Source organism: Macaca nemestrina, chromosome 5 (assembly GCF_043159975.1).
Source record: "Macaca nemestrina isolate mMacNem1 chromosome 5, mMacNem.hap1, whole genome shotgun sequence".
NCBI classification, from domain to species: Eukaryota; Metazoa; Chordata; class Mammalia; order Primates; family Cercopithecidae; genus Macaca; species Macaca nemestrina.
The window spans coordinates 150,800,255-150,824,560 of record NC_092129.1 but is presented as its reverse complement, the minus strand read 5'-3'; the positions used below and the strand labels follow the sequence as shown (position 1 = coordinate 150,824,560).

Sequence of the window (24,306 nt, the reverse complement as noted above, 5' to 3'; positions counted from 1 at the left end):
ACACAGGAGCTTGTGTGCACCTATACCCTGATACAGATATACCTGGTAGGGGGAGGTGCTCAGGCACTGGAATGAGGGGTTAACAGGGAAGGACAAGGTTATTTCTGGGCCAAGATTCAGAGATTCCCCTGGAGACCCAGGTGTCCGGGGCGCCCCCACAACACTGGGCCTGAGGCCAGTTGCAGTTCTTGGCTGTCACGTGGTTTCCCAGCTTAGCTGGGCTGGGGGAGGAGCAAGGTCCAGAGTCAACTCTGCCCCAAGCCCTAGCTTGGCCAGAAGGTAGCAGACAGACAGACGGATCTAACCCCTCTTGCATCCTCCAGCCATGAGGCTCCTCTGGGGGCTGATCTGGGCATCCAGCTTCTTCACCTTGTCTCTGCAGAAGCCCAGGTCCTGGAGGCGGGATGCTGGGTGCTTGGATTGGGGCAGGGCTGGCAACAGGACCCGATTCAGGAGTGAGGGAGAGCAGGGTTGGAGGGTCAGTGCGAAGTCTGACTGCTGATCCTGTCTGTTCTCCCCAGGTTGCTCTTGTTCTCTCCTTCTGTGGTTCATCTGGGGGTCCCCCTATCGGTGGGGGTGCAGCTCCAGGATGTGCCCCGAGGACAGGTAGTGAAAGGATCAGTGTTCCTGCGAAACCCATCTCATAATAATGTCCCCTGCTCCCCAAAGGTGGACTTCACCCTTAGCTCAGACAGAGACTTCGCACTCCTCAGTCTCCAGGTAACTAGACCCCATGCCCTCCTGCTGCTTGTGGGGCTCCCGCCCTGTTCCCCTCTGTCCTGTAAGTGTCTTCATCTTCCCACCGGCCTCCTCCCCTCCTGTCTTCCCAGCCTCGCATTCTCCTTCTGTGTTTCTCCCTTGGTCTCTTTCCTTTTTGGCCAGCTCTCTCTTGCTCTGTGACCCGCTCCGTCTCCCTCTCCTGACAGGTGCCCTTAAAAGATGTGAAGAGCTGTGGCCTCCATCAACTCCTCAGAGGCCCTGAGGTCCAGCTGGTGGCCCAGTCGCCATGGCTAAAGGACTCTCTGTCCAGAAAGATGAACATCCAGGGCGTCAACCTGCTCTTCTCCTCTCGCCGGGGGCACCTCTTTTTGCAGACGGACCAGCCCATTTACAACCCTGGCCAGCGGGGTGAGTCTCAGCGCCAGGTCCTCAACATTGAACCCCCTCCAAGCCCTGTCAGGATGAGTTTGGTGCCCCCTAAGTGAGATAACCAGAAAGAAAGTGCCACATGGGAGGGCTGCTTAGGAAATATTTTCCCCCACTCCCTCTGTGGAGTTGGACCCACTCTCCCCTTGCACATGGATCCCTGCTCACCTCTCTTCCCCTCCTCTCCCAGTTCAGTACCGGGTCTTTGCTCTGGATCAAAAGATGCGCCCGAGCACTGACGCCATCACAGTCACGGTGGAGGTGAGTCCCCGACCTCTGGCCTTCCTGATCCTGGCCACTGATGTGACCTCCTGTCTGTGACCACTTCTCCCCTTGCAGAACTCTCACGGCCTCCGCGTGCGGAAGAAGGACGTGTACCTGCCCTCGTCCATCTTCCAGGATGACTTTGTGATCCCAGACATCTCAGAGTGAGCTCTCCCAATGTGGGGGCTGTCCCCAAGCTATACCACCCTAATTCCTGTTAGGCTCTCCACCTCCCACACAGAGGCACGTCCCGGGATGCCCTGGCCCTCAGCCTCCTGAGCCTCTGGTTAACCCCCACAGTCCTCTGCCCAGGGAAGCAGGCCTCTGGCTCTCCGTGCCCCACTGCACAGATGGGCTGAGTCCCTTCCTTGTCCATTCTCAGGCCAGGGACCTGGAAGATCTCAGCCCGATTCTCAGATGGCCTGGAATCCAATAGCAGCACCCAGTTTGAGGTGAAGAAATATGGTGAGAGCTGGAAACTGGAGGGACAGGCAACTGCTTTCCTGAAGGAAATAAGGGTGGGAGGAAACATAGTGGGTGCAGCTCAGGGCAGGGAGAGATGGGTGCCACAGCCCTGGGTGGAGGGGATTCTTTGAACTAGAGTCTGACCTGCCTATCCCTTCACCCTGGGTCAGTCCTTCCCAACTTTGAGGTGAAGATCACCCCTGGAAAGCCCTACATCCTGACGGTGCCAGGCCATCTTGATGAAATCCAGTTAGACATCCAGGCCAGGTAATACCTCCCTCCCCACCTCTGCCCGCCAGCACTGTGTCCTGCTCCCTACTCAATATGAATGGGCTCCTGCTTCCCTGCCCTCAGGCCATTATTCCCCCCAGCCCTTGGCCCACCCTCTTCTCTCTGTCACGACAGGTACATCTATGGGAAGCCAGTGCAGGGGGTGGCATATGTGCGCTTTGGGCTCCTAGATGAGGATAGTAAGAAGACTTTCCTTCGGGGGCTGGAGAGTCAGACCAAGGTAGGAAGGAGAATAGGGACTGGGGAGGGGAAGGGGCAAGGGAGGTGAGACTCAGTCACCATCATATGTCCTGTTTCTTTCTATGCCCCAGCTGGTGAATGGACAGAGCCACATTTCCCTCTCAAAGGCAGAGTTCCAGGATGCCCTGGGGAAGCTGAATATGGGCATGACTGACCTCCTGGGGCTGCGCCTCTACGTTGCTGCAGCCATCATTGAGTCTCCAGGTGGGTGACTTTCCCTTATTGTAACCCCAGACCTCGCCTCTGACCTCTGAGCTAACCCTCTGTCCTCCAGCACCAACACCATGCCACTTCTCCCACCTCGTCTCAGACTCAAAACCAGGAAACACCCAGGAGACCTGGTCTCTCTCCCACTCTGTCTCTGTGACTCGGCCCTTTTCCCTGGCTCAGTTTGTGTATTTATTTCCTTGTTCTGCTATTCATTCACTCCTCCAGTGGACATGTGTTGTTCAATGTCCTGTGCTGGGCCTCAGCATGCACAGACAGGTTGGGGACGAGCCTCAACACCACCTGTAGGGTACCTGAAGTCTGGTGGTGACAAAGGAATGAGAAGATACAGGTTAAGAGTTCACAAAGAGTGGGGGCCAGGGGGCCAGTTGCAAAATGGAGGCTGCAAAAGGCCCAGAGCTGTGGTCTCCACACTATTTATTGAGTACAATCACTTAGATCTAAGAAGCAGATGTTCAGGGCGAAACAGTGAAAGGGTGGCAGTGCATCATAGGCGTAATGTATGGCAATAGAGGTTTAAATGAATCTCTTTTGTGCTCAAACAGCATGTCTTTAACTTATTGGAGAGTAGCTAGTGGACGTGGGCTTAACTAGGAGCCTGCACTTCTGTCCACATTCCAATGCTTCAAAGGAGGGTCTTTCTCCTTGAACACAGTGTTTACAGATAAGAGAGCGTGTCTCACTCAGAGCATGGGAACATGATGGCAATTAGGAGACTTTTCTCCTGAGAGGCCTCTTGTGGCTTTCCACAACTTATTGTCCTATATTTTTATGGCCAGTTTATACAGGCACCTCACAAGTCCTTTTCCCAAATGCACCCCCCCTTTTTTTTTTTTAAACTGCTATTGCTATTATGGCTTATTTGTGGTATTTGGTCTGTTTTCAGAAGCATCTTTTGCATCTGTAGACTAAAAGTAAACAGTATAAACAGATACACGTTGAAGTAAAATTTGCAGTAGTTGATCCTTTAATGGTCTTAATCCATTTAAGAGGATTTCCGTTTGAAAGTCTATCAGTAGGTCCAGTGAGAATGTCAGTTTCAGGCAGGAGAGTTACATGAGCCTGAGATGCTTTAAAAACCTGCTTTTTGAAAATTTGGTTATATTTAATGTTGAAGTTTTATTTCTTTCTTTTAGATTATGTCTAACTATTTTTAAATGATGTTTAGTAGTAGTATACAAATGAGGAGTTATGTAGAAATTAGAAGTATTTCAATTACATTGTATTTGTAATTGATGTTTCAAGTTTATCGTACAATCTTCCATTTAAATAACAGTCTGGGCCGGGCGCGGTGGCTCAAGCCTGTAATCCCAGCACTTTGGGAGGCCGAGACGGGCGGATCATGAGGTCAGGAGATCGAGACTATCCTGGCTAACACAGTGAAACCCCGTATCTACTAAAAAAATACAAAAAACAAGCCAGGCGAGGTGGCGGGCGCCTGTAGTCCCAGCTACTCGGGAGGCTGAGGCAGGAGAATGGCGTAAACCTGGGAGGCGGAGCTTGCAGTGAGCTGAGATCCGGCCACTGCACTCCAGCCTGGGCAACAGAGCCAGACTCCATCTGAAAAAACAAAAACAAAAACAAAAAAACTGTCTGAGATCATTTATTTGATTTGTAAGTTGTTGGTCTGTTTGGGTCTGAGAATTCCACAATTTTGAGGAATTTTTTTGTTAACTATTTACATATTTTGTAGTTTGAACAGAGGAGTGTAAAGCAATTCCAGCAGCCACAGCAGTAGCTGTGACTGCAAGAAGGCCCATAATGACTGTTATAAGGGTAAAAATAAATCTCTTTGTTTTGGTAAATACTTTTTTTTAAAAAAACATATTTGTGACGATATGAATGGAAGGAGAGGCTTTCTAAGGTCTATTGAGGGAAACCGGTATCAAAACTCCTTTTTTAGTTTTTATCAGTAACACAGATGTTTTTACACTGAATGTGGAACTAATACAGGTGAAAAGGTGACAGTTTTGACAAGTCATAGTTTGCGAATTAGGTCGAATATCAATATTTTTGACCATTAACAGAAAAGGAGGGTTGATACAACTCCGAATGGTCACCGTTTGGTTGGAAGAAAACTGATACACAAATTGAAGTTTTTAACCTTTTTTTTAAAGATAATATAGTTTTTTCTAAACTTAAATATGAAATTGGGCCATTATTAACTTTCATAATTTGGAGTGTTTAGGGCCTATTATTGGATTAATTATTTTAGGATGTGGGCTGGCCGTACTAAAATTGATCCAAATTATGGGAAAATGAGCACATTTTTCAGTGTAAGTAGTGTTATCTTTTTGATAGTATAGTTTCTGTTTTAGTTTTGTCTTGTATTTATTATTTTGATTGGTACAATTAACTGTAAAGGTCCCCTTAGGGGACCAAATAATGATAATTTCATAGGAATTATTTTGTAGTACCATAGTGTGATCAGATATGTAATTTTTAAAAATTAATATTTTAAAATTCCTTGTCCATTGTTGAGGTTGTCAGCACCTCTTTTTTGGGGGCTTAAACTGTTTTAATTGAATTGAACTCTGTGAATGATCCGGGCTCCATCCAGAAAATAAATGATAGGATACTGGTCTTTGATTATGACCTGGAATTTTAACTAGTCAATGTTGTCGGTAGCCTTTTAGGCAACCGATAGTTGGCCTTATGTAAAGAGGGGGAAACTAATAACCTATGGACACATTTATTAACATTTTTTTTCTTTGGGTGAGAGGGCCCATGAGTATTTGTAGGCTTAGGCATCCAAACACTATTATTAACATAAACCTCAACTGGGGGTTTTAACCATGTGACAGGCCTAATTAAAGGGAGGAATGAGACATATGCCCAATAGGTATAATTTTGGGCAGTTGTAGCCACAGGTTTGTTAGGTGAGGAGGTCACTGTTTTTATTTTGGCTTGGTGTTCTAGGATTAGTAAATAACAGAAGACAAACATGAGTATAATTAGTAACATTTTTTTTTAGTTAAAGAGTGACCTGTAGTGTTACTTGGCATCTTAGTTTACTATATGTTATTAATGAGGAATGCCAGTGGGGTATGTTAATTTATTTCAGCTAAGCAGTTCTTAGAAACTGAGAAGGGGGTGTTCGTTAAAGTAGCAGGGCAGAAGAAAGGTGGATTTAAAGTATGAACTTAATAGAGTGTAGCAGGTATAGGTAGTAGGCAAAGTGAGAGAATTAAAAATGAATAAATTATTTGGCTTAGACTTTCTTTATTTTAGTATAATGTCTGGGGCCTGTGTTGTTTGTGGAAGTCGTATTGTTGAGGCTGTAGTTCCTGTAGGGTCTTTTTTAGGCTGGCTCGAATTTTTTTTAATTTTAAACTTTTTTATCCTTTGATGAGGATGTAGTCTTTAGGCTGGTACTGGAAATTTTAGGGGTGGTGTCTGTGTTAAGAGACTCTTTACAATTTTTAAAGAGCAGGTTACTATTTTAAGAAAAACTTGTGTTTTTGTTAATGTTTAGTTTATAGAAAAACTAGATACCTTTCTAACTTTAGTAAACATGTTAACACCAGAATTTTTTACAATTATCATTTTAAAACTTGTTTAGACCTTTAAAATATAAATTATACAACCGTTTTTGTATAAATTTTTATAAAATTTTTTATGACTTTTACAGACAATTTTTAACATGTCTTTTTATGGTTTTTTTTTTGGGGGGGAGGGGGGACGGAGTCTTGCTCTGTCACCCAGGCTGGAGTGCAGTGACACGATCTTGCTCACTGCAAGCTCCGCCTCCTGAGTTCACGCAATTCTCCTGCCTCAGCCTCCCGAGTAACTAGGACTACAGGTGCCTGCCACCACGCCTGGATAATTTTTGGTGTTTTTAGTAGAGACGGGGTTTCACCGTGTTAGCCAGGATGGTCTCGGTCTCCTGACCTTGTAATCTGCCTGCCTCGGCCTCCCAAAGTGCTAGGATTACAGGCGTGAGCCACTGCGCCCGGCTTGTCTTTTCATGTTTTATAATTTTTTTACTAAAGATACATTTTTATAACTTTTAAAAATTTTTTACTTTTATTTATTTATTTATTTATTTTTTGATTTTTGTCTTTTTTAGTTTTTTTTAACTTTATTATTATTTTTTAAAATGTGTAATAATTAGATGAGTGTTGGTAACAATTGATATATGTACGTATTTTAGTTTTTAAAATTTAGGGATGTGTTTAACATCTGTTTGCCACAACTGATTAGGTTCAAATTCTTTAGTGTTAATACCTGTTGGAGGAGGGGATGTGACTGTGAGCTGGTAATCTGGGCATTGTAGGATAATTTGTTTAGCCAGCCTCTGTGTAAGTTGAAATTATTTAGATAAGTTTCTCCAATTTTGCTGAAAAATTGATGTGATTGGGTGGCTTGGTCAATCAGTGATGTCATAACCTGAAGGTCTGCTTGATTATTGCCATAAGCCAATGGGCCAGGCAGAGAAGTGTGGACTCGAATGTGTGTAATAAAAATAGGATGTGTACCTTGGTCTAGTAATTGCTGAAGTTGAAGAAAAAGAGCACACACAGTGGGCTCCAGAGCAAACTTAAGGCTGTAAAAGTTTTTAAATAAATAAACAGAATAACCTTAGTTCTCTGAATGTTAGTAAATTCAGATCAAGTGATTGGATTATGTGGTCTCCACCAGACTGTTGCTTTTTCATGTCTACCAGACCCACCAGTAAAAACAGCTATGGCTCCTTCCAAAGGGGCATCACAAGTAATTTTTGGAAGAATCCATGTAGTTAATTTTAAGAACTGAAAAGTGTTATTTTTGTGATAATGATTATTAATACATCCAACAAATTTTGTTAAATTGTCATGTAACTGAGTTAATAAATGCCTGTTTAACCTGATTTTTATTTATTGGAACTATAATTTTATTGGGCTCAGTGCCACAAAGTTTAATAATTCGTATATGAGCCTGTCCAATTAGAATTGCCATCTGATTTAAGTATACTGTAAGTGCTTTTATGGTATTATGTGGCAAAAAGGACCATTTAACTAAATCATCATTTTGAACAATAACCCCCATTGGGGAGTGTGAAGTAGGGAACACAATGAATTGTAAAGGCAAGTCTGAGACAATCCTACAGACCTGGGCTTGCTGAATTTTTTTTTCAATTACTCATAACTCTTTCATGGCCTTGGGTGTTAGTTCTCTTTTACTGTGTAAGTTGGAATCTCCCCTCAATATTGAGAAAAGATTAGACATAGCATAAGTAGGAATTGTTAAAGTGGGCCAAATCCAATTAATATCTTCTAATAATTTTTGAAAATTATTTAAGGTTTTGAAAGGATCCCTTCTAATTTGAACCTTTTGAGGCTTCATAGCTCTATCCTGTACTTGTATTTTCAAATACTGAAAAGGAGTGGTTATTTGAATTTTGTCAGGTGCTGTAAGTAATTCAGCATTTGTAATTTTTTACAAAGATGAATAACATTGAATAAGTTGGTCTCTATTTTTTGCTGCACAAATCTGGAAATTGATCTCTAACAGGCTGGATAGTTCTGCCTACAAAAGTTTGACAAATTTTGGGACTGTTTAACATACCCTGGGGCAAAACTTTCCAACGATATTTGGATGCAGGTTTTTTGTTATTAATGGCAGGGATGGTAAAGGCAAATTTTTTGAAATCTGCCTCTGCTAAAGGAATTGTTAAAAAGCAGTCTTTTAAATCTATAATAACAAGTGGCCAGTCTTTAGGGAGCATAGTGGGGGATGGGAGCCAGGGTTGTAAAGCTCCCATCGGTTCAATTACAGCGTTGACTGCTGGCAAGTCGGTCAGCATGGGCCATCTACCGGACTTTTTCTTAATTACAAATACTGGGGAATTCCAAGGAGAGAAAGTGGGTGAAATATATCCTTTTTAAAAGTAGTTTAACTATTTTATAAAGCACCCCCAACTTTTCCTTAGGAAGAGGCCACTGTTCGACCCAAACGGGCGCTGGGTCATCCATTTTAAGGGAAATTGCTCCTTCACCGTAATGAACTGCAGGGCAAACCTGAATTGCCCTGTCTCCATAATGAACTGTGGGGTCGGGCAATAAAGGGAGAGGTGAGCTGAGTCTTGGTGAGCTGAGTCTCGGGCTCCCTCCCCGTGCACTCACTTGGCTGAGGAGGAGGTGGCCATTCTGGACATTCCTTTAGAGGAACCATGGGCTGAACAATTTTTTGAGCAGGTTTAGGGAGACTGGGGAAATTGGCATAAATCACCTTCAGACTCTCCTTTTTGTTAGTACTAGGTAGAGGTGGTTCAGAGTTCTGATTATCAAACTCCTCTCTCTCCTCCTCTGACTCAGCCTAATTTTCTTTCTGAAAAGGCTACAGTGCTGCACACACCAATGACCAAACTGACTAAACAGACAAAGGAATTTCCTTTCCTTCACTATATGCTCTTTTAAGGTCCTTTCCAATTCTTTTTTACTTTTTTAATTTCAAAATTTTCTGTTTCGGGAACCAAGGGCAAAATTGTTCCATAGCATGAAACAAATCCATAAGATTTTCTGTATCAACTTTTACCCCACCACGCTTCAAGAGCTGCCATAGCAAGCTCAAATACGTGATGTACTTACTTGCAGTTTTTCGCATTGTGTCCCTAGCTTTCTCTGGTTGTCCTGCTTACCTGTAGAGGTTAAAACTTTTATGTCCTTAGGAGTCCTTTGTTCGTTGGTCCTCTGTTTTATACGCTTGAGCGTTTCTTCACTGAATTCTTTTGGGCCCCACGTTGGGCGCCACAATGTTGGGGACCAGCCTCAACACCACCCATAGGGTACCGGAAGTCCAGTGGTGACAAAGGAATGAGAAGAGACAGGTTAAGAGTTCATAAAGAGTAGGGGCCAGGGGGCCAATTGCAAAATGGAGACTGCAAAAGGCTCAGAGCTCTGGTCTCCACACTATTTATTGAGTACAATCATTTAGATCTAAGAAGAAGATGTTCAGGGCACAACAGTGAAAAGATAGCAGTGCCTCACAGGCATAATCTATGGCAATAGCAGTTTAAATGAATCTCCTTTGTGCTCAAACAGCATATCTTTAACTCATCAGAGAGTAGCTAGTGGCAGCAGGCCTAACTAGGAGCCTGCACATCTGTCCATATTCCAATGCTTCAAAGGAGGGTCTTTCTCCTTGAACACAGTATTTACAGATAAGAGAGAGGGTCTTGCTCTGAGCATGGCAATTAGGAAACTTTTCTCCTCAGAGGCCTCTTGTGGCTTTCCACAACTTATTCTCCCATATTCTTATGGCCAGTTTATACAGATACCCGACAAGTCCTTTTCCCAACACAGACAGGAATATGGCGGCTTGCGCCCTGGGAGCTCATTGTTTTGTGGGAGGGAACCACTCAAGCCACTCACCATTTATCCTCCTGTCCCTCTCTTCTTGGGCTCTGTCCCCCACCTCTCTCTGTCCTTTGTTTTGCAGGTGGGGAGATGGAGGAGGCAGAGCTCACATCCTGGTCTTTTGTGTCATCTCCCTTCTCCTTGGATCTTAGCAAGACCAAGCGACACCTTGTGCCTGGGGCCCCCTTCCTGCTGCAGGTTTCTTCTAGAGGGGAAGGATGAGTAGGGAGGGGGTGGTACTTAGGAGGGCTCAGGGTCTGACAACTCTCTTTTGCCTGCCCTCTTTTACCTGCCTAGGCCTTGGTCCGTGAGATGTCAGGCTCCCCAGCTTCTGGCATTCCTGTCAAAGTTTCTGCCACAGTGTCTTCTCCAGGGTCTGTTCCTGAAGTCCAGAACATTCAACAAAACACAGATGGCAGCGGCCAAGTCAGCATTCCAATCATTATCCCTCAGACCATCTCAGAGCTGCAGCTCTCGGTAGGACTCCTCGGACCCCTGGGAGATGGTGGGGGAAGGGGAGGAGGGTGAGCTGGGGTCCCGAGGATCCATGGCTTGATTTGGGGGGAAAGTGGGGTGCCTGGCTCTGAGCTACTACCCTATTTGCACCTGCCCCTCTCTCCAGGTATCTGCAGGCTCCCCCTATCCAGCCATAGCCAGGCTCACTGTGGCAGCCCCACCTTCAGGAGGCCCCGGGTTTCTGTCTATTGAGCGGCCGGATTCTCGACCTCCTCGTGTTGGGGACACTCTGAACCTGAACTTGCGAGCCGTGGGCAGTGGGGCCACCTTTTCTCATTACTACTACATGGTGTGCATGAGCTGGGGAGTTGAGGAGGACTGGGGTGCAGGGAAGAGCCCTCTGTGTGGGGCTGGGGGGTTCAAGGCTGGGGCTGTCCCATGAAGAGGCAACCACTCTTGTCCCTCCCCTTCTTGGCCCAGATCCTATCCCGAGGGCAGATCGTGTTCATGAATCGAGAGCCCAAGAGGACCGTGACCTCGGTCTCCGTGTTTGTGGACCATCACCTGGCACCCTCCTTCTACTTTGTGGCCTTCTACTACCATGGAGACCACCCAGTGGCCAACTCCCTGCGAGTGGATGTCCAGGCTGGGGCCTGCGAGGGCAAGGTGACTGGGATCAGGCGAGATGGCACTTGTGCTGAGGGGATTGAGGACAGGGTGATTGCCAACAGGGCATGGATTTAGCTTGGGGGGCAGTGACGATACTGGGACTGAAGGAAGCTCTCTCTCTCTGACCACGCCCACCTTCGGCCCCTGCCAGCTGGAGCTCAGTGTGGACGGTGCCAAGGAATACCGGAACGGGGAGTCCGTGAAGCTTCACTTAGAAACTGACTCCCCAGCCCTGGTGGCGCTGGGAGCCTTGGACACAGCTCTGTATGCTGTAGGCAGCAAGTCCCACAAGCCCCTCAACATGGGCAAGGTTTGTCCAGATCCTCTCCCCAGCCCTCCCACCCCTCCGTGGCTCATCCCCCTGCTGCCCTGAGCCCTGGGCACAGCCCCTGGATCCCACTGGGGCTCCCCCAGGCTCTTCCCCACTTGTCCCTGTGGTCTCCATCTTCTCGCTCTGTATCCTTTCCTATCCCTCCATGCGCTGCCCTCTCACCTGTGCCAAGTGCTCGGTCCTGCCCCATCAGCCATGCTTGGCTGCTAGCACTCCTGCCTCTTCTTGCAGGTCTTTGAAGTTATGAACAGCTATGATCTCGGCTGTGGTCCTGGGGGTGGGGACAGTGCCCTTCAGGTGTTCCAGGCAGCGGGCCTGGCCTTTTCTGATGGAGAACAATGGACCTTCTCCAGAAAGAGTGAGAACAGAGAAGGAAGGGGAGTGGGTGGCAGGAGGATAAGGAAGGAGGAAGGGCCCGAGGGAGCCAGGTAGGAAGAGTCGGGCGGGAAGGGCTAGACAGGGGAAGGCGGGGAGGGGAGGAGGCCGAGTGCCTGACGGCTGGACTGCAGCCTTGCTCTCTACCAGGACTGGGCTGTCCCAAGGAGAAGACAACCCGGAGAAAGAGAAACGTAAACTTCCAAAAGGCGATTAATGAGAAATGTGAGTTGTGGGTGCCTAGGCAGCAGCTTGGGCTCTCCACGTGGGATCAAGGTTGGGGGTCTGCCTCTCTGCCCCTTGCCTCCTTGCTGAACCAATGTGTGGTATTTGGGGCCAGAGATCCGAATTCCGGGATTACAAGTGGAAAGGTGGGCAGCTCTCTCCACCAGCCTCTCTTATGTTGCTGGTCTCAAGGGGTCTGGGCGGGGGCTGAGGTGTATGTCCCTTTTGTCCCCTCGTGCTCACCCCCACCTGGCCCTGCAGTGGGTCAGTATGCTTCCCCAACAGCCAAGCGCTGCTGCCAGGATGGGGTGACACGTCTGCCCATGAGGCGTTCCTGCGAGCAGCGGGCAGCCCGAGTGCAGCAGCCGGACTGCCGGGAGCCCTTCCTGTCCTGCTGCCAATTTGCTGAGAGTCTGCGCAAGAAGAACAGGACCAGGGGCCAGGTGGGCCTCCAACGAGGTGAGGGGCTGGGTGGGGCTAGGGCACAGGTGGCGCTGCTTGGAAAGGCAGAACGGCCCCCTCCTCACTCCCATCCACCGTGGTCCCCCAGCCCTGGAGATCCTGCAGGAGGAGGACCTGATTGATGAGGATGACATTCCCGTGCGCAGCTTCTTCCCAGAGAACTGGCTCTGGAGAGTGGAAACAGTGGACCGCTTTCAAATGTGAGAGTATTTGCCGGCCCAGCCTTGTCTCTGCGCTGTGTGTGGGGGCCAGCCCAGGGTGTGACGGAGCTTCTCTGCCTTTCCCTACACAGATTGACATTGTGGCTCCCCGACTCTCTGACCACGTGGGAGATCCACGGCCTGAGCCTGTCCAAAACCAAAGGTGAGGTGACCCTGTCTGGGCCTCAGGTGACCCCGCTTCCATTTCCCTCTACCCCAGCTCCCTGTTCCCTTTGCTCTTAGTGTAGGAAGAGGGTCCGGTGCAGCTGGCGTGGGCCAGAGGGCAGAGGCAGACTGAGACAGAGCTGGGTCACCCTGCCCCTCCCTTCTGTGGCCCTGAAGCTTTGATGGCCCCTCTGATCTCTGCCCTTCCACCCACACTTCCCTTCCCTCAGGCCTATGTGTGGCCGCCCCAGTCCAGCTGCGGGTGTTCCGCGACTTCCACCTGCACCTCCGCCTGCCCATGTCTGTCCGCCGCTTTGAGCAGCTGGAGCTGCGGCCTGTCCTCTATAACTACCTGGCTAGAAACCTGACTGTGAGGTCCCGAGGGAGCCTGAGCATACAGGGGTTGGGGGAGCCAGGGTCCAGTGAGGGGTGGGGAGCCTAACTGGGCCGGGACTCTGGCCGTCCTCGTTTTCCTGCCCTCAGGTGAGCGTCCACGTGTCCCCAGTGGAGGGACTGTGCCTGGCTGGGGGCGGAGGGCTGGCCCAGCAGGTGTTGGTGCCTGCGGGCTCTGCCCGGCCTGTCGCCTTCTCTGTGGTGCCCACAGCAGCCGCCGCTGTGTCCCTGAAGGTGGTGGCTCGAGGGTCCTTCGACTTCCCTGTGGGAGATGCCGTGTCTAAGGTTCTGCAGATTGAGGTGAATGGAGCACCCCTGAATACAAGTCCCCGGCCCCCCAGCTTTGTCCTCCACCCTCAGCACTGTCTCTGCTGGCCAGGCCAGGGGCCCAACACCCAAATCAATGCCTTGGTCTACTCATGTCTTCTACAATTCTGATCCAACTCTGTCCCTGGAGTTGAAACTCAAAGTCCTGGGGGAGTCTGCACTGGCAGGGCAGGCTGTAGTCCTGTGTGACCCCACAACCATGTTTTCCCTGAGACAGAAGGAAGGGGCCATCCATACAGAGGAGCTGGTCTATGAACTCAACCCCCTGGGTGAGTGGCCCTCTACCTCCAGCCATCGGTTTCCTAAGTGGGTACAGGTGGTGGGGGATGTGGACAGCAGGACAGGCTGCCAACTTCCCCCATTTCCCCAGACCACCGAGGCCGGACCTTGGAAATTCCTGGCAACTCTGATCCCAATATGATCCCTGATGGGGACTTTAACAGCTACGTGAGGGTTACAGGTGGGAGTGCCCTTTAGACCCTTCCCAGTGGCCACCTTCAGATTCATGTGAGACCTGTGGATCCCTGCTTGGTCCCACTCCTCGTGAGCCTCTGACGCAGAGCCTCAGACGTCCACCCTCTCCCTCCCATGTAGCCTCAGATCCATTGGACACTTTGGGCTCTGAGGGGGCCTTGTCCCCAGGAGGCGTGGCCTCCCTCTTGAAGCTTCCTCGAGGCTGTGGGGAGCAAACCATGATCTACTTGGCTCCGACACTGGCTGCTTCCCGCTACCTGGACAAGACAGAGCAGTGGAGCGCACTGCCCCCCGAGACCAAGGACCACGCTGTGGATCTGATCCAGAAAGGTTCTGGGTGTGGGGGCAAGCAGGAGGGGGGCCAGGAAAGGACAGTTACTGGAAGATGGACAGCCCAGGAGGCTACAGAGGGAAAGAAAGGGAACCCTTATGGGGATGGGGAGCATGGCCTTGGGTTCAAACAGCAGAAGGGTGAGTGTCACCTGAGCGGCCGCCTCTCCTCTCCCAGGCTACATGCGGATCCAGCAGTTTCGGAAGGCGGATGGTTCCTATGCGGCTTGGTTGTCACGGGACAGCAGCACCTGGTGAGGTTGGGGGAGGGGTTCCCGGGCTCTGAGGGGGTCAGGTCCTGGGCAGGGGCGGGACAGAGCTGGTACAATGGGAGGGGGAATAACCAGGCACCTGGGGCGTGGCCGTAGCCATAGCAAGTCCTTATCCCCAACCCTCCTTCCTCCCCTCCAGGCTCACAGCCTTTGTGCTGAAGGTCCTGAGTTTGGCCCAGGAGCAGGTAGGAGGCTCGCCTGAGAAACTGCAGGAGACGTCTAAGTGGCTTCTGTCCCAGCAACAGGCTGATGGCTCGTTCCAAGACCCCTGTCCAGTGTTAGACAGGAACATGCAGGTGCGGGCATGCTGGGGTGGCCCGAGGGGCACCTGTAGGAGGAGTCTCTTTGCCTCTTCCCCCTCCTGTTTGACATCTTCTTTTCTCCCCTCACTAGGGGGGTTTGGTGGGCAGTGATGAGACTGTGGCACTCACAGCCTTTGTGACCATCGCCCTTCATCATGGGCTGGCCGTCTTCCAGGACGAGGGTGCAGAGGAATTGAAGCAGAGAGTGGTAAGGACAGTGGCGTTTCTGCCCTCCGCTGGCCCCCAGTTCTCCCCCTTTTTCCACAGGAACCCAGGAGTCCAGGCCCCAGACCTTCATCCTGTTTTCTTCCAGGAAGCCTCCATCTCAAAGGCAAACTCATTTTTGGGGGAGAAAGCGAGTGCCGGGCTCCTGGGTGCCCACGCAGCTGCCATCACGGCCTATGCCCTGACACTGACCAAGGCTTCCGGGGACCTGCGGGGTGTTGCCCACAACAACCTCATGGCAATGGCCCAGGAGACTGGAGGTGAGGGATGAGGGGCTCCTGGCAGTGAATCTGAGGCCCAGGGGGACCATAGGATCCCTGAGTGTGTCCAGAGGGAGAGGCTGGATGAAGACTCAGAGGACGAATGAAGGTGTAAGCAGGGGTGTGTTGGGGGAGAATCAGGAGAACCCAGCAGGGAGTGACTAAGGGCCAAGGGACCAGGCTCTTCTCCCTGCCCTCCTGTTTACTTATGGTTTCCCTTCACTTCCAGATAACCTGTACTGGGGCTCAGTCACTAGTTCTCAGAACAATGCCGTGTCGCCCACGCCGGCTCCTCGCAACCCAGCTGACCCCATGCCCCAGGCCCCAGCCCTGTGGATTGAAACCACAGCCTACGCCCTGCTGCACCTCCTGCTTCACGAGGGCAAAGCGGAGATGGCAGACCAGACTGCAGCCTGGCTCACCCGTCAGGGCAGCTTCCAAGGGGGATTCCGCAGTACCCAAGTAGGGGCCGCCCCCGGGCTCTGGGGGTGGGTAGTCCTGAGAACAAGCGCTTGAGTCCTGACCCAACCTCCCTAGGACACGGTGATTGCCCTGGATGCCCTGTCTGCCTATTGGATTGCCTCCCACACCACCGAGGAGAGGGGACTCAATGTGACTCTCAGCTCCACAGGCCGCAGTGGGTTCAGGTCCCACGCGCTACAGCTGAACAACCGCCAGATTCGCGGCCTGGAGGAGGAGCTGCAGGTGAACCACTCCCCGGTGAACCTCTCCCTCGCGGGGTAGCCAGGACACCTGGGCCTCGTGGCCAGGTCAGAAGCCGTCCCCACCCTCCCATCCGTGGAATCCCCGCAGCACTTCTTCCTGGGGTCCCTGGGGGAAGACTGACTTCCTGCCTGTGTGACCTGGAGCTCTGAGCTTCAGTTTTCTCACTTGGAGAGTAACATATGCAGAGTTTACCCTACAGGGTTGTTAGAAGGCTGAAGTGAGATAATTCACGTGCTGGTGTAGACTTTGTGGAAATGTGAGGTGGGGAGAGGAGGTGGGGCTGTTTTGAGGAAGGAGACAAGTTATTGGAGCCGCAAAAATAGGTTTGCTTATGCCCTTCTAACATCGCCTTCCCTTTCCTGTTGCTGAAAGTTTTCCTTGGGCAGCAAGATCAATGTGAAGGTGGGAGGAAACAGCAAAGGAACCCTGAAGGTGAGGGCCCGGGAAGGGGCAGGGCCGGGCACTGGCAGAGGAGACGGGTGTGAAGTGAGAGGCCTGTGGGCAGAGGCGCATGGTCCGGGGAAGGAGGCAGACACCTCAGGGTTGGCGTCCCGTGCTTCCGTCCTGGGTGTTTTTCCCCCTGCTTGCTCTCCCCATCTCTGGGTACCTGTTGTTTCCTTTACCTGCCTCAGTGCTGATGGCCCCGGATCCCACTCCTCAGCCCAGACCTCTTCCCTCAACCACGGGCCCCACTCATCCCACTCCCGCAGCACCTCAGACGAGGCGTGTCCCAAAGCCCTTCTTCACTGTGTGTCTCTTGTCTGGCTGATGGGAACCCCTGCCAGCCAGAAGCCCGGCTCCTACTCCAGAGGCTGTGTTAGTGGCCCCTCTCCCAAGCCTGTCCTTATGTCCCTAGTGACTCCTCCTCTGCTCCCCTGCTGCCTGTGGCCCTTGCTGCTTGCATCCGAGATTCTGTGCTAAGATGACCTTCTCCCTACCTGGAACTTCTCTTTAACTCCCCTGTCTGATCCACTGTCCACACGGCAGTGACACTGACCTTCCACAAGCCCCAGCCAGATCAGCCTTGGGGAAAAGTCACACCCCCTGCCCATGGCTCACATGGCTGGGCCTCTGCCCACCTCTCCGGCCAGACAGATCCTGCCTACACAGATCCCCGTGCCTTTCCCGTCCTTCCCTGCTTCTTGGCCCACAGGACAAACTCTTTCTCCTCCTTCAAGCCTTGGCCAGAAGCCTTTCCTGAGCTTTTCAGTCCAGCCTCTTCCCAGCACAGTCTGGAGTGTTGGCCTCTGGGGGCACGGGCCTGCTTCTTTGCCTTTCTCTCTCACCAGGCGCCTGTGGCAAATCTGGTGCCACTCGTGTGTGTGGCCTGTGCAGTGATGGGGATGAAAACGGGCTGAAGGCCTCAAATCCCGTAGCCCGGGGAGACGCCCTTAGGTATGGCACCAGAGAGGTCTGTGGCCTCAAATGTCCTGCGTCCTCTCCCTGCCCCTTGCTGAGCCAGGTCCTTCGTATCTACAATGTCCTGGACATGAAGAACATGACCTGCCAGGACCTGCAGATAGAAGTGACAGTCAAAGGCCACGTCGAGTACACGAGTGAGTGTGGGGGTTGGGAGGCCTCGGGGCCTGGCAGGGGCTGGTGCAGGGAGCCAGGTGGCCATCCCAGCCCTCCTCACAATGCTTCCCTGTGCAGTGGAAGCAAATGAGGACTATGAGGACTATGAGTACGATGAGCTTCCAGCCAGGGACGACCCAGGTGTCCCTCTGCAGCCCGTGACACCCCTGCAGCTGTTTGAGGGTCGGAGGAACCGCCGCAGGAGGGAGGCGCCCAAGGTGGTGGAGGAGCAGGAGTCCAGGGTGCACTACACCGTGTGCATCTGGTGGGCGCCGGGAGCTGCCCTGGGCCAGGGGAGGGAGGGCAGGACCCAGGCTGGGGCTGGGCTTCTGGAGCCCGCGCAGGCAGAACCTGGACGACAGGTCACATCTCTCCACAGGCGGAACGGCAAGGTGGGGCTGTCTGGCATGGCCATCGCGGACATCACCCTCCTGAGTGGATTCCACGCCCTGCGTGCTGACCTAGAGAAGGTGTGGTCAGACCCCAGGGCAACCCCCTCTGCCCCGGTGCTGAGCCCTGTCATGTGCAGGGCCTGTGACCTGTGACCACCTCCCCTTTTCCACAGCTGACCTCCCTCTCTGACCGTTACGTGAGTCACTTTGAGACCGAGGGGCCCCACGTCCTGCTGTATTTTGACTCGGTGAGTGGGGAGAGGTGACGCAGGAAGGGACTCGATGGCACTGGGTGTACTGAGTGTGCGTTAGGAGGTTTCTCAGGAGACAACTGTGTCAGCCGCCGGTGCTCTTGGGGACTTGATGTCATCAGCGAGAAGGACGAAGATGTGAGCCTGTGAGACACAGCAGAGTAAGGGGCAGACCTGCAGGTGGCAGGGGCCGGTGCCAGTCAGCGGGGACCCTCGGGGCTTGAGAGGATGCTTCGTAAAGCCGGTTTTATTCAGCTTGAGGGGCTGCCTTTGTTTTTTTGTTGAACTTCCTATTTTTTTTTTTTTAATATTAAAGTATATTTTCTTTTACAAAGTGATGGTGGCCATAGATGACAGTTGTATTTGTCTTTTCACGGCCTCATTTGGCTAAAATAGTTATCAGCCCTCTTATAGCCTTCAAAACATTTTTATTTAGTTAGTTATTAAAGACAGGGTCTCGCTCTGTTGCCCAGGCTGGACTTGAACTCCTGGCCACAAGCGATCCTCTGGCGTAGGCCTTTCAAAGTACCGGGTTTACAGGCCAGAGCCACCATGCCTGACCTTCAAAATGTTTTTTGAACATTTACTGTAACCTCTGGGAGAAAATGTGAGAAAGGTGTGGTGGCTTTCATTAGCCAGCTGTTTGTCGGTCAGGGAGACCCCTACCCAGTGTGTGCAGAGGGGCCAGCCCCCATCAGCTGGGGAAGCCTGGCTGACACATCTGGGTTGAACACAATGGAAAACACAGCCAGCAAGATTCCCGGAGAGGGAGCTGACGGCGCGGCAGCCCAGCTCAGGAGAGACACTGGCACGGCACCGTGTGGACTGGGCGCGCGTGGGCGTGAGGAGGGGTCAGGCCTGGGACCTGAGTCGGGGGGTCAGGCAGGATGACAGAACCTGCAGTTAGGTTATGGCCAATAAAGGAGGACCCAGTTGTATCCATGACAAAGTTGAGGCTGTCAGGAGGGTGAGTGGGTTTGGGGGCAGGCAGAGTGCCTTGGAGAACTCACAGGTCCTGCCAAAACCCTAATGCAGAGATGGAGCTGCAAGTGCAGTTTGAGAATCATCAGCCTGGAGCGGTTTAGTGGAAGGCAGGGAGTGGTTGAGGCACCACAGGGGAGCACTGAGGAAGCAAGTTCCGAAGGAGGGAACGTAAGAAATGACCAGCTCAGAACCAAGGGTGTTCCAGAAGCTAACCCTTAGCTTAGGGACAGTGTCACAGAGAACATGTCCATGATGCAAGACTCTGCTGAGGGCCTGGGGCAGTGAAGGCAGTGAAGACTGGCGCAAGGTCACCCTCTGGGAAGTGAAGTCACCAGAGACCTTGCGGAGCAGCTTGGAGAGTTCTCTGAGTAGGAGGGTAACAGAATGTGAAGGACACTGGAGAGAAGGCCAACAGGAACCAAACAAAACCAGGCCAAGGAAATCCAGTATAGGGGGCTGCAGGGTCCAGGGAGTGGGTCCCTCATCTCTCCTCCCCACGCTGGGCCAGGTCCCCACCTCCCGGGAGTGCGTGGGCTTTGAGGCTGTGCAGGAAGTTCCCGTGGGGCTGGTGCAGCCGGCCAGCGCAGCCCTGTACGACTACTACAACCCGGGTGAGCACTGCGGGGCACCCTGGAGTTCGGGAGAGCTGTGGCATAGGTGCCCTCTTGTGGGACAGTGGACACTGGGGTAGTGTGGGGGGCAGAAAGCGCTGGGGCTCCCTGGGACTGAGGAGGCAGAACAGAGGGACCCGTGCCCTGACTCCTCTGTGTTCTCCAGAGCGCAGATGTTCTGTGTTTTACGGGGCACCAAGTAAGAGCAGACTCCTGGCCACCTTGTGTTCTGCTGAAGTCTGCCAGTGTGCTGAGGGTGAGACTGAGGGCCTGGGGCGGGGCGGTGGATGCGAGATGGCCGGGGACCCCCCACACTGTCTGATGGGGCCCCCGACTTCAGGGAAGTGCCCTCGCCAGCGTCGCGCCCTGGAGCGGGGTCTGCAGGACGAGGATGGCTACAGGATGAAGTTTGCCTGCTACTACCCCCGTGTGGAGTACGGTCAGTCTTCCCACCAAGGCCCTGGCCTGACCCTCCCTCGAAGACTGGCTGTTTTGGCCTCTGTGGGTGTAGCCTGCCCCTCTTACAGGTCATGCATGCAGCCTCTTTGCTCTGACACCAACTTCCTGCCCTCTTAGCTGAAAGTAACTCACCTTTATTCCTTCTCCTAACCCCCTCTTAGGCTTCCAGGTTAAGGTTCTCCGAGAAGACAGCAGAGCGGCTTTCCGCCTCTTTGAGACCAAGATCACCCAAGTCCTGCACTTCAGTATGAAGCGAACCGGAGAGGCGGGGAGGGCTGGGGGGAGACAGGGAGGCTGAGGTCTGGCTGAGGACCTGACCATCTGGAAGTGTGAAAATCCCCTCAGCCTGTCAGAAGCCCTGGGCTTGGCCATAAATAGGGAGGCAGTGGCACCTCTCCGGCGGGGTGGTGAAGGTGGAATGAGAGGAGCTACACAGAGCTGCTGGCCTGGGCTCACCCTGCACCTTCTCTTCCCCTCTGACCACTTTTGTGCACGTCATCCCCGCAGCCAAGGATGTCAAGGCCACTGTTAATCAGACACGCAACTTCATGGTTCGAGCCTCTTGCCGCCTTCGCTTGGAACCTGGGAGAGAATATTTGATCATGGGTCTGGATGGGGCCACCTATGACCTCGAGGGACAGTGAGTCGTCTGATCCCCTCAGTCTCTTATGCTCCCCATGCCTCGCCACCTAGGCCTTGCCCTTCAGAAGCCAGATGCCTGTGCTCTCTGTTCCCAACTGCCATCCTCCCGAGCCCTGCTGATTGTCCCTTTCCCCTCTGCAGCCCCCAGTACCTGCTGGACTCGAATAGCTGGATCGAGGAGATGCCTTCTGAACGCCAGTGCCGGAGCACCCGCCAGCGGGCAGCCTGCGCACAGCTCCATGACTTCCTCCAGGAGTATGGCACTCAGGGGTGCCAGGTGTGAGGGCTGCCCTCCCGCCTCCCCCGGGAGGAACCTGAGCCTGGGAACCATGAAGCTGGAAGCACTGCTGTCTCCGCTTTCCTGAACACAGCCTGGGACCAGGGCATATTAAAGGTTTTTGGCAGCAAAGCGTCAGTGTGTGTCGCTAGGGCCGAGAGCAGTGCCCCTCCGCATTGCAGTTCTGGGGCAGGCCAGCTTGACATAACCTCAGATCCTCTGAGCCCTGATGACCCTTGGGCTGTCCAGCTCTGTCAGACCCTCCCTGATGATCACCCGCTAGGAGTCTAGTGCTTCACAGGACCACCCCGAGCAGAACTGGGACCCAAGAGCCTGCCCCCCAAGGACCAGAGTCCATGCCAAGGCCACCCTTCAGCTTCCAAGGCCCTCCACTGCCTGGCTGTCACCAGTCACCACGGCCTCAGACAGGGCTTGTGCTCAGCTGACACCTCTGACACAGCTCTTCTGCCTCATGAGCTGTTGTCCAGCCACACCTCCCCGACTCTGTCCTCATGCTGCTGGTGGTTCAGAGGTCTGTGAATTTTGGCTGAGTTCCGGGCCATTGAAAGCCTCGTGACGCTTGGTTGTTATCAGTGGCGTGAGGTGACTTTCCCGGAGTTGTGCGATCTTCAGGTCCAGTAGTGTCTTCTTCCAGTTACTGGTTTCAAACAAGCCAAAAGTCTGACTGTGCTGTTTGTGAATCCTCTGAGGAAGCTGCTGTTCTCTCTCGGGACAACCCGCTCCCGATGGTTAATGTAGGTTCTTTTCTATTTCCTAGGTGTCTCAGCTGGTTTGAGAAATAAAGGGAAAGAGTACAAGAGAGAGAAATTTAAAGCTGGGTGTCCAGGGAAGACATCACATGTCGGCAGGATCCATGATGTTCCCTGAGCCGTAAAACCAGCAAGTTTTTATTAGCAATTTCAAAAGGGGCGGGAGTGCACGAACAGCGTGTGGGTCACAGAGATCACATGCTTCACAAGGTAGTAAAATATCACAAAGCAAGTAGAGTCAGGGCGAGATCACAGGACCACAGGATGTGGCAAAATTAAAATTGCTAATTAAGTTTCCACAGGCATTGTCATTGATAACATCTTATCAGGAGGCAGGGTTTGAGAGCAGACAACCTGTCTGACCAAAATTTATTAGGCGGGAATTTCCTTGTCCTAAATAAGTCTGGGATTGCTACAGGAGACTGAGGCTTATTTCATCCCTTCAGCTTCGACCATAAAAGGTGGTCGCCTTAGGGGGGCCATCTATAGACCTACTCTCAGGGTGCATTCTCTTTCTCAGGGATGTTCCTTGCTGAGAAAAAGAATTCAGCGATATATCTCCTATGTGCATTTGAAAGAAGAGAAATATGGCTCTGTTCCGTCCTGCTCACCGGCAGTCAGTTTAAGGTTACCTCCCTTGTTCCCTGAACGTCAGTGTCATCCTGTTCTTTTTTCAAGGTGCCCAGATTTCATATTGTTCAAACACACATGCTCTACAAACAGTTTGTGCAGTTAACACAATCATCACAGGGTCCTGAGGCGGCATATATCCTCCTCAGCTTATGAAGAAGATGACGGCATTAAGAGATTAAAGTAAATACAGGCATAGGAAATCACAAGAGTATTGATTGGGGAAGTGGTAAGTGTCCATGAAATCTTCACAATTTATGTTTAGAGACTGCAGTAAAGACAGGTGTAAGAAATTATAAAAGTATTAATTTGGGGAACCAATAAATGTCCATGAAATCTTCACAATTTATGTTCTTCTGCCGTGGCTTCAGCTGGTCCCTCTGTTCGGGGTCCCTGACTTCCTCTAACAGTTCTCCTGGGGTCTGCCTTCCCCATGCTGCCTGCCTAGCTTTCCCCCATTTAGTGGCACACTTGGGGTCTTCAGAGATGGCTCCGAAATGTGTCCAAAGAAGATTGCTGAGTCAGTTTCCGTGGAGGTCACAACAGTTCAGCAGCCTGACATCCAGTCATTCAACAGAAATTTGGGAAACTTTCACTTCACGCCCTGTGCCAGGTGCCACAGAGACAGCTACTTACTCACTGCAGGGCTCATCGCTGGGGAGACAGATAAGAAGACGGGCAGTCCCCAACCTCTGTGAAAGATGTGATGTCAGGGAGCAGTGCGGGCCTGTGTGGCATCTAACCAAGTCAGGGGCATTGCCGGGCAGGGACAGGGAAGGCTTCCTGGAGCAGGTGGCCTCCAAGTGGGGCTCTGAAGACTGAGAAGGAGCCAGGCAAAGAGCAGGGGTAGGTGAGGGCATGTGGCACAGAAGGAGAATGTACAAAGGCCCGGAGGCCGGGGGCAGAACAGGGTACCTTTGGGGACATTGCATGTAATTGACCACATTTGGAGTTTGGATTTGAAAGTGGTAGAAGAGATGGAGATGGTGAGACAAGTAGTAAGCACGCCAACCTTCCAGGTGAGCTCCTTTCCGATGAGCGCTCTCTTATCCCATAGAACGTTGAGAAGTTTGGACCTTTCCCACTGTGGCAGAGGTTTCCTGAGGCTCTCGCATACGTGGCCCTATGGTTGCCCATTGAATCTTTCTGCCAATAGCTGGTCAGCATGGTGGTGGCATAAGCGCATTTTCCAGAGCCAGGGATTCAGTTGCAGCAAGACATGGCCCTGTCTGGGAGGCCAACATGAAGAAGGCAGTGGCTGTCATTGTCCAACCCCAGAAATCCCAATCCTGTTTCCTCCGTCTCCGTCCTGATTGTGGATTCAGCAGCAGTGAGCTCACCAGTGTAGTGGGTGACACAGCCAGGATCTTGACTCCGGCTCTGCAGCAGCACAGTCTGGAAAACTCTGAGGGGAGAGAGATCCCCACTGTTCCCTGGGTCTGGCTACAGAGCCAGAAATTGGGGGGAAGGCATGGGCCTGGGTCGCCTCTGACTGCTCACGTACCATCCAGGAGGCCCTGGCCTCTCGCTGAACCCTGCCACTCCTCTTTGG

The 24,306-nt window shown here is 51.9% G+C and overlaps 1 protein-coding gene across 2 annotated transcripts; it reads left to right on the top strand.

The window, feature by feature from the left end:
- The first annotated feature begins 256 nt into the window (after positions 1–256).
- LOC139363443 (complement C4-A-like) lies at positions 257–23,099 on the top strand. Of its 2 annotated transcripts, XR_011623835.1 has the most exons (42): positions 257–390; positions 522–720; positions 927–1,128; positions 1,337–1,407; positions 1,486–1,574; positions 1,793–1,875; positions 2,046–2,142; positions 2,281–2,386; positions 2,478–2,610; positions 10,054–10,169; positions 10,269–10,448; positions 10,594–10,776; positions 10,908–11,093; positions 11,248–11,406; positions 11,659–11,785; positions 11,953–12,027; positions 12,289–12,486; positions 12,578–12,689; positions 12,782–12,852; positions 13,085–13,229; positions 13,343–13,547; positions 13,792–13,843; positions 13,945–14,034; positions 14,169–14,378; positions 14,557–14,632; positions 14,790–14,946; positions 15,044–15,160; positions 15,266–15,437; positions 15,667–15,899; positions 15,975–16,142; positions 16,536–16,595; positions 17,626–17,719; positions 17,817–18,003; positions 18,118–18,208; positions 18,304–18,378; positions 19,874–19,976; positions 20,143–20,232; positions 20,317–20,415; positions 20,597–20,680; positions 20,943–21,075; positions 21,219–22,109; positions 22,645–23,099. XR_011623835.1 is itself a non-coding variant. In XM_071097234.1 (41 exons), exons 1-41 carry the CDS (start codon positions 326–328, stop codon positions 21,358–21,360), a joined length of 5,235 nt encoding a protein of 1,744 aa, XP_070953335.1. In that variant the 5' UTR covers positions 257–325; the 3' UTR covers positions 21,361–23,099. The 2 variants fall into 2 exon arrangements, 1 of the variants encoding a protein (XP_070953335.1); XM_071097234.1 differs by having other exon boundaries at positions 21,219–23,099.
- Positions 23,100–24,306: the final 1,207 nt, after the last annotated feature.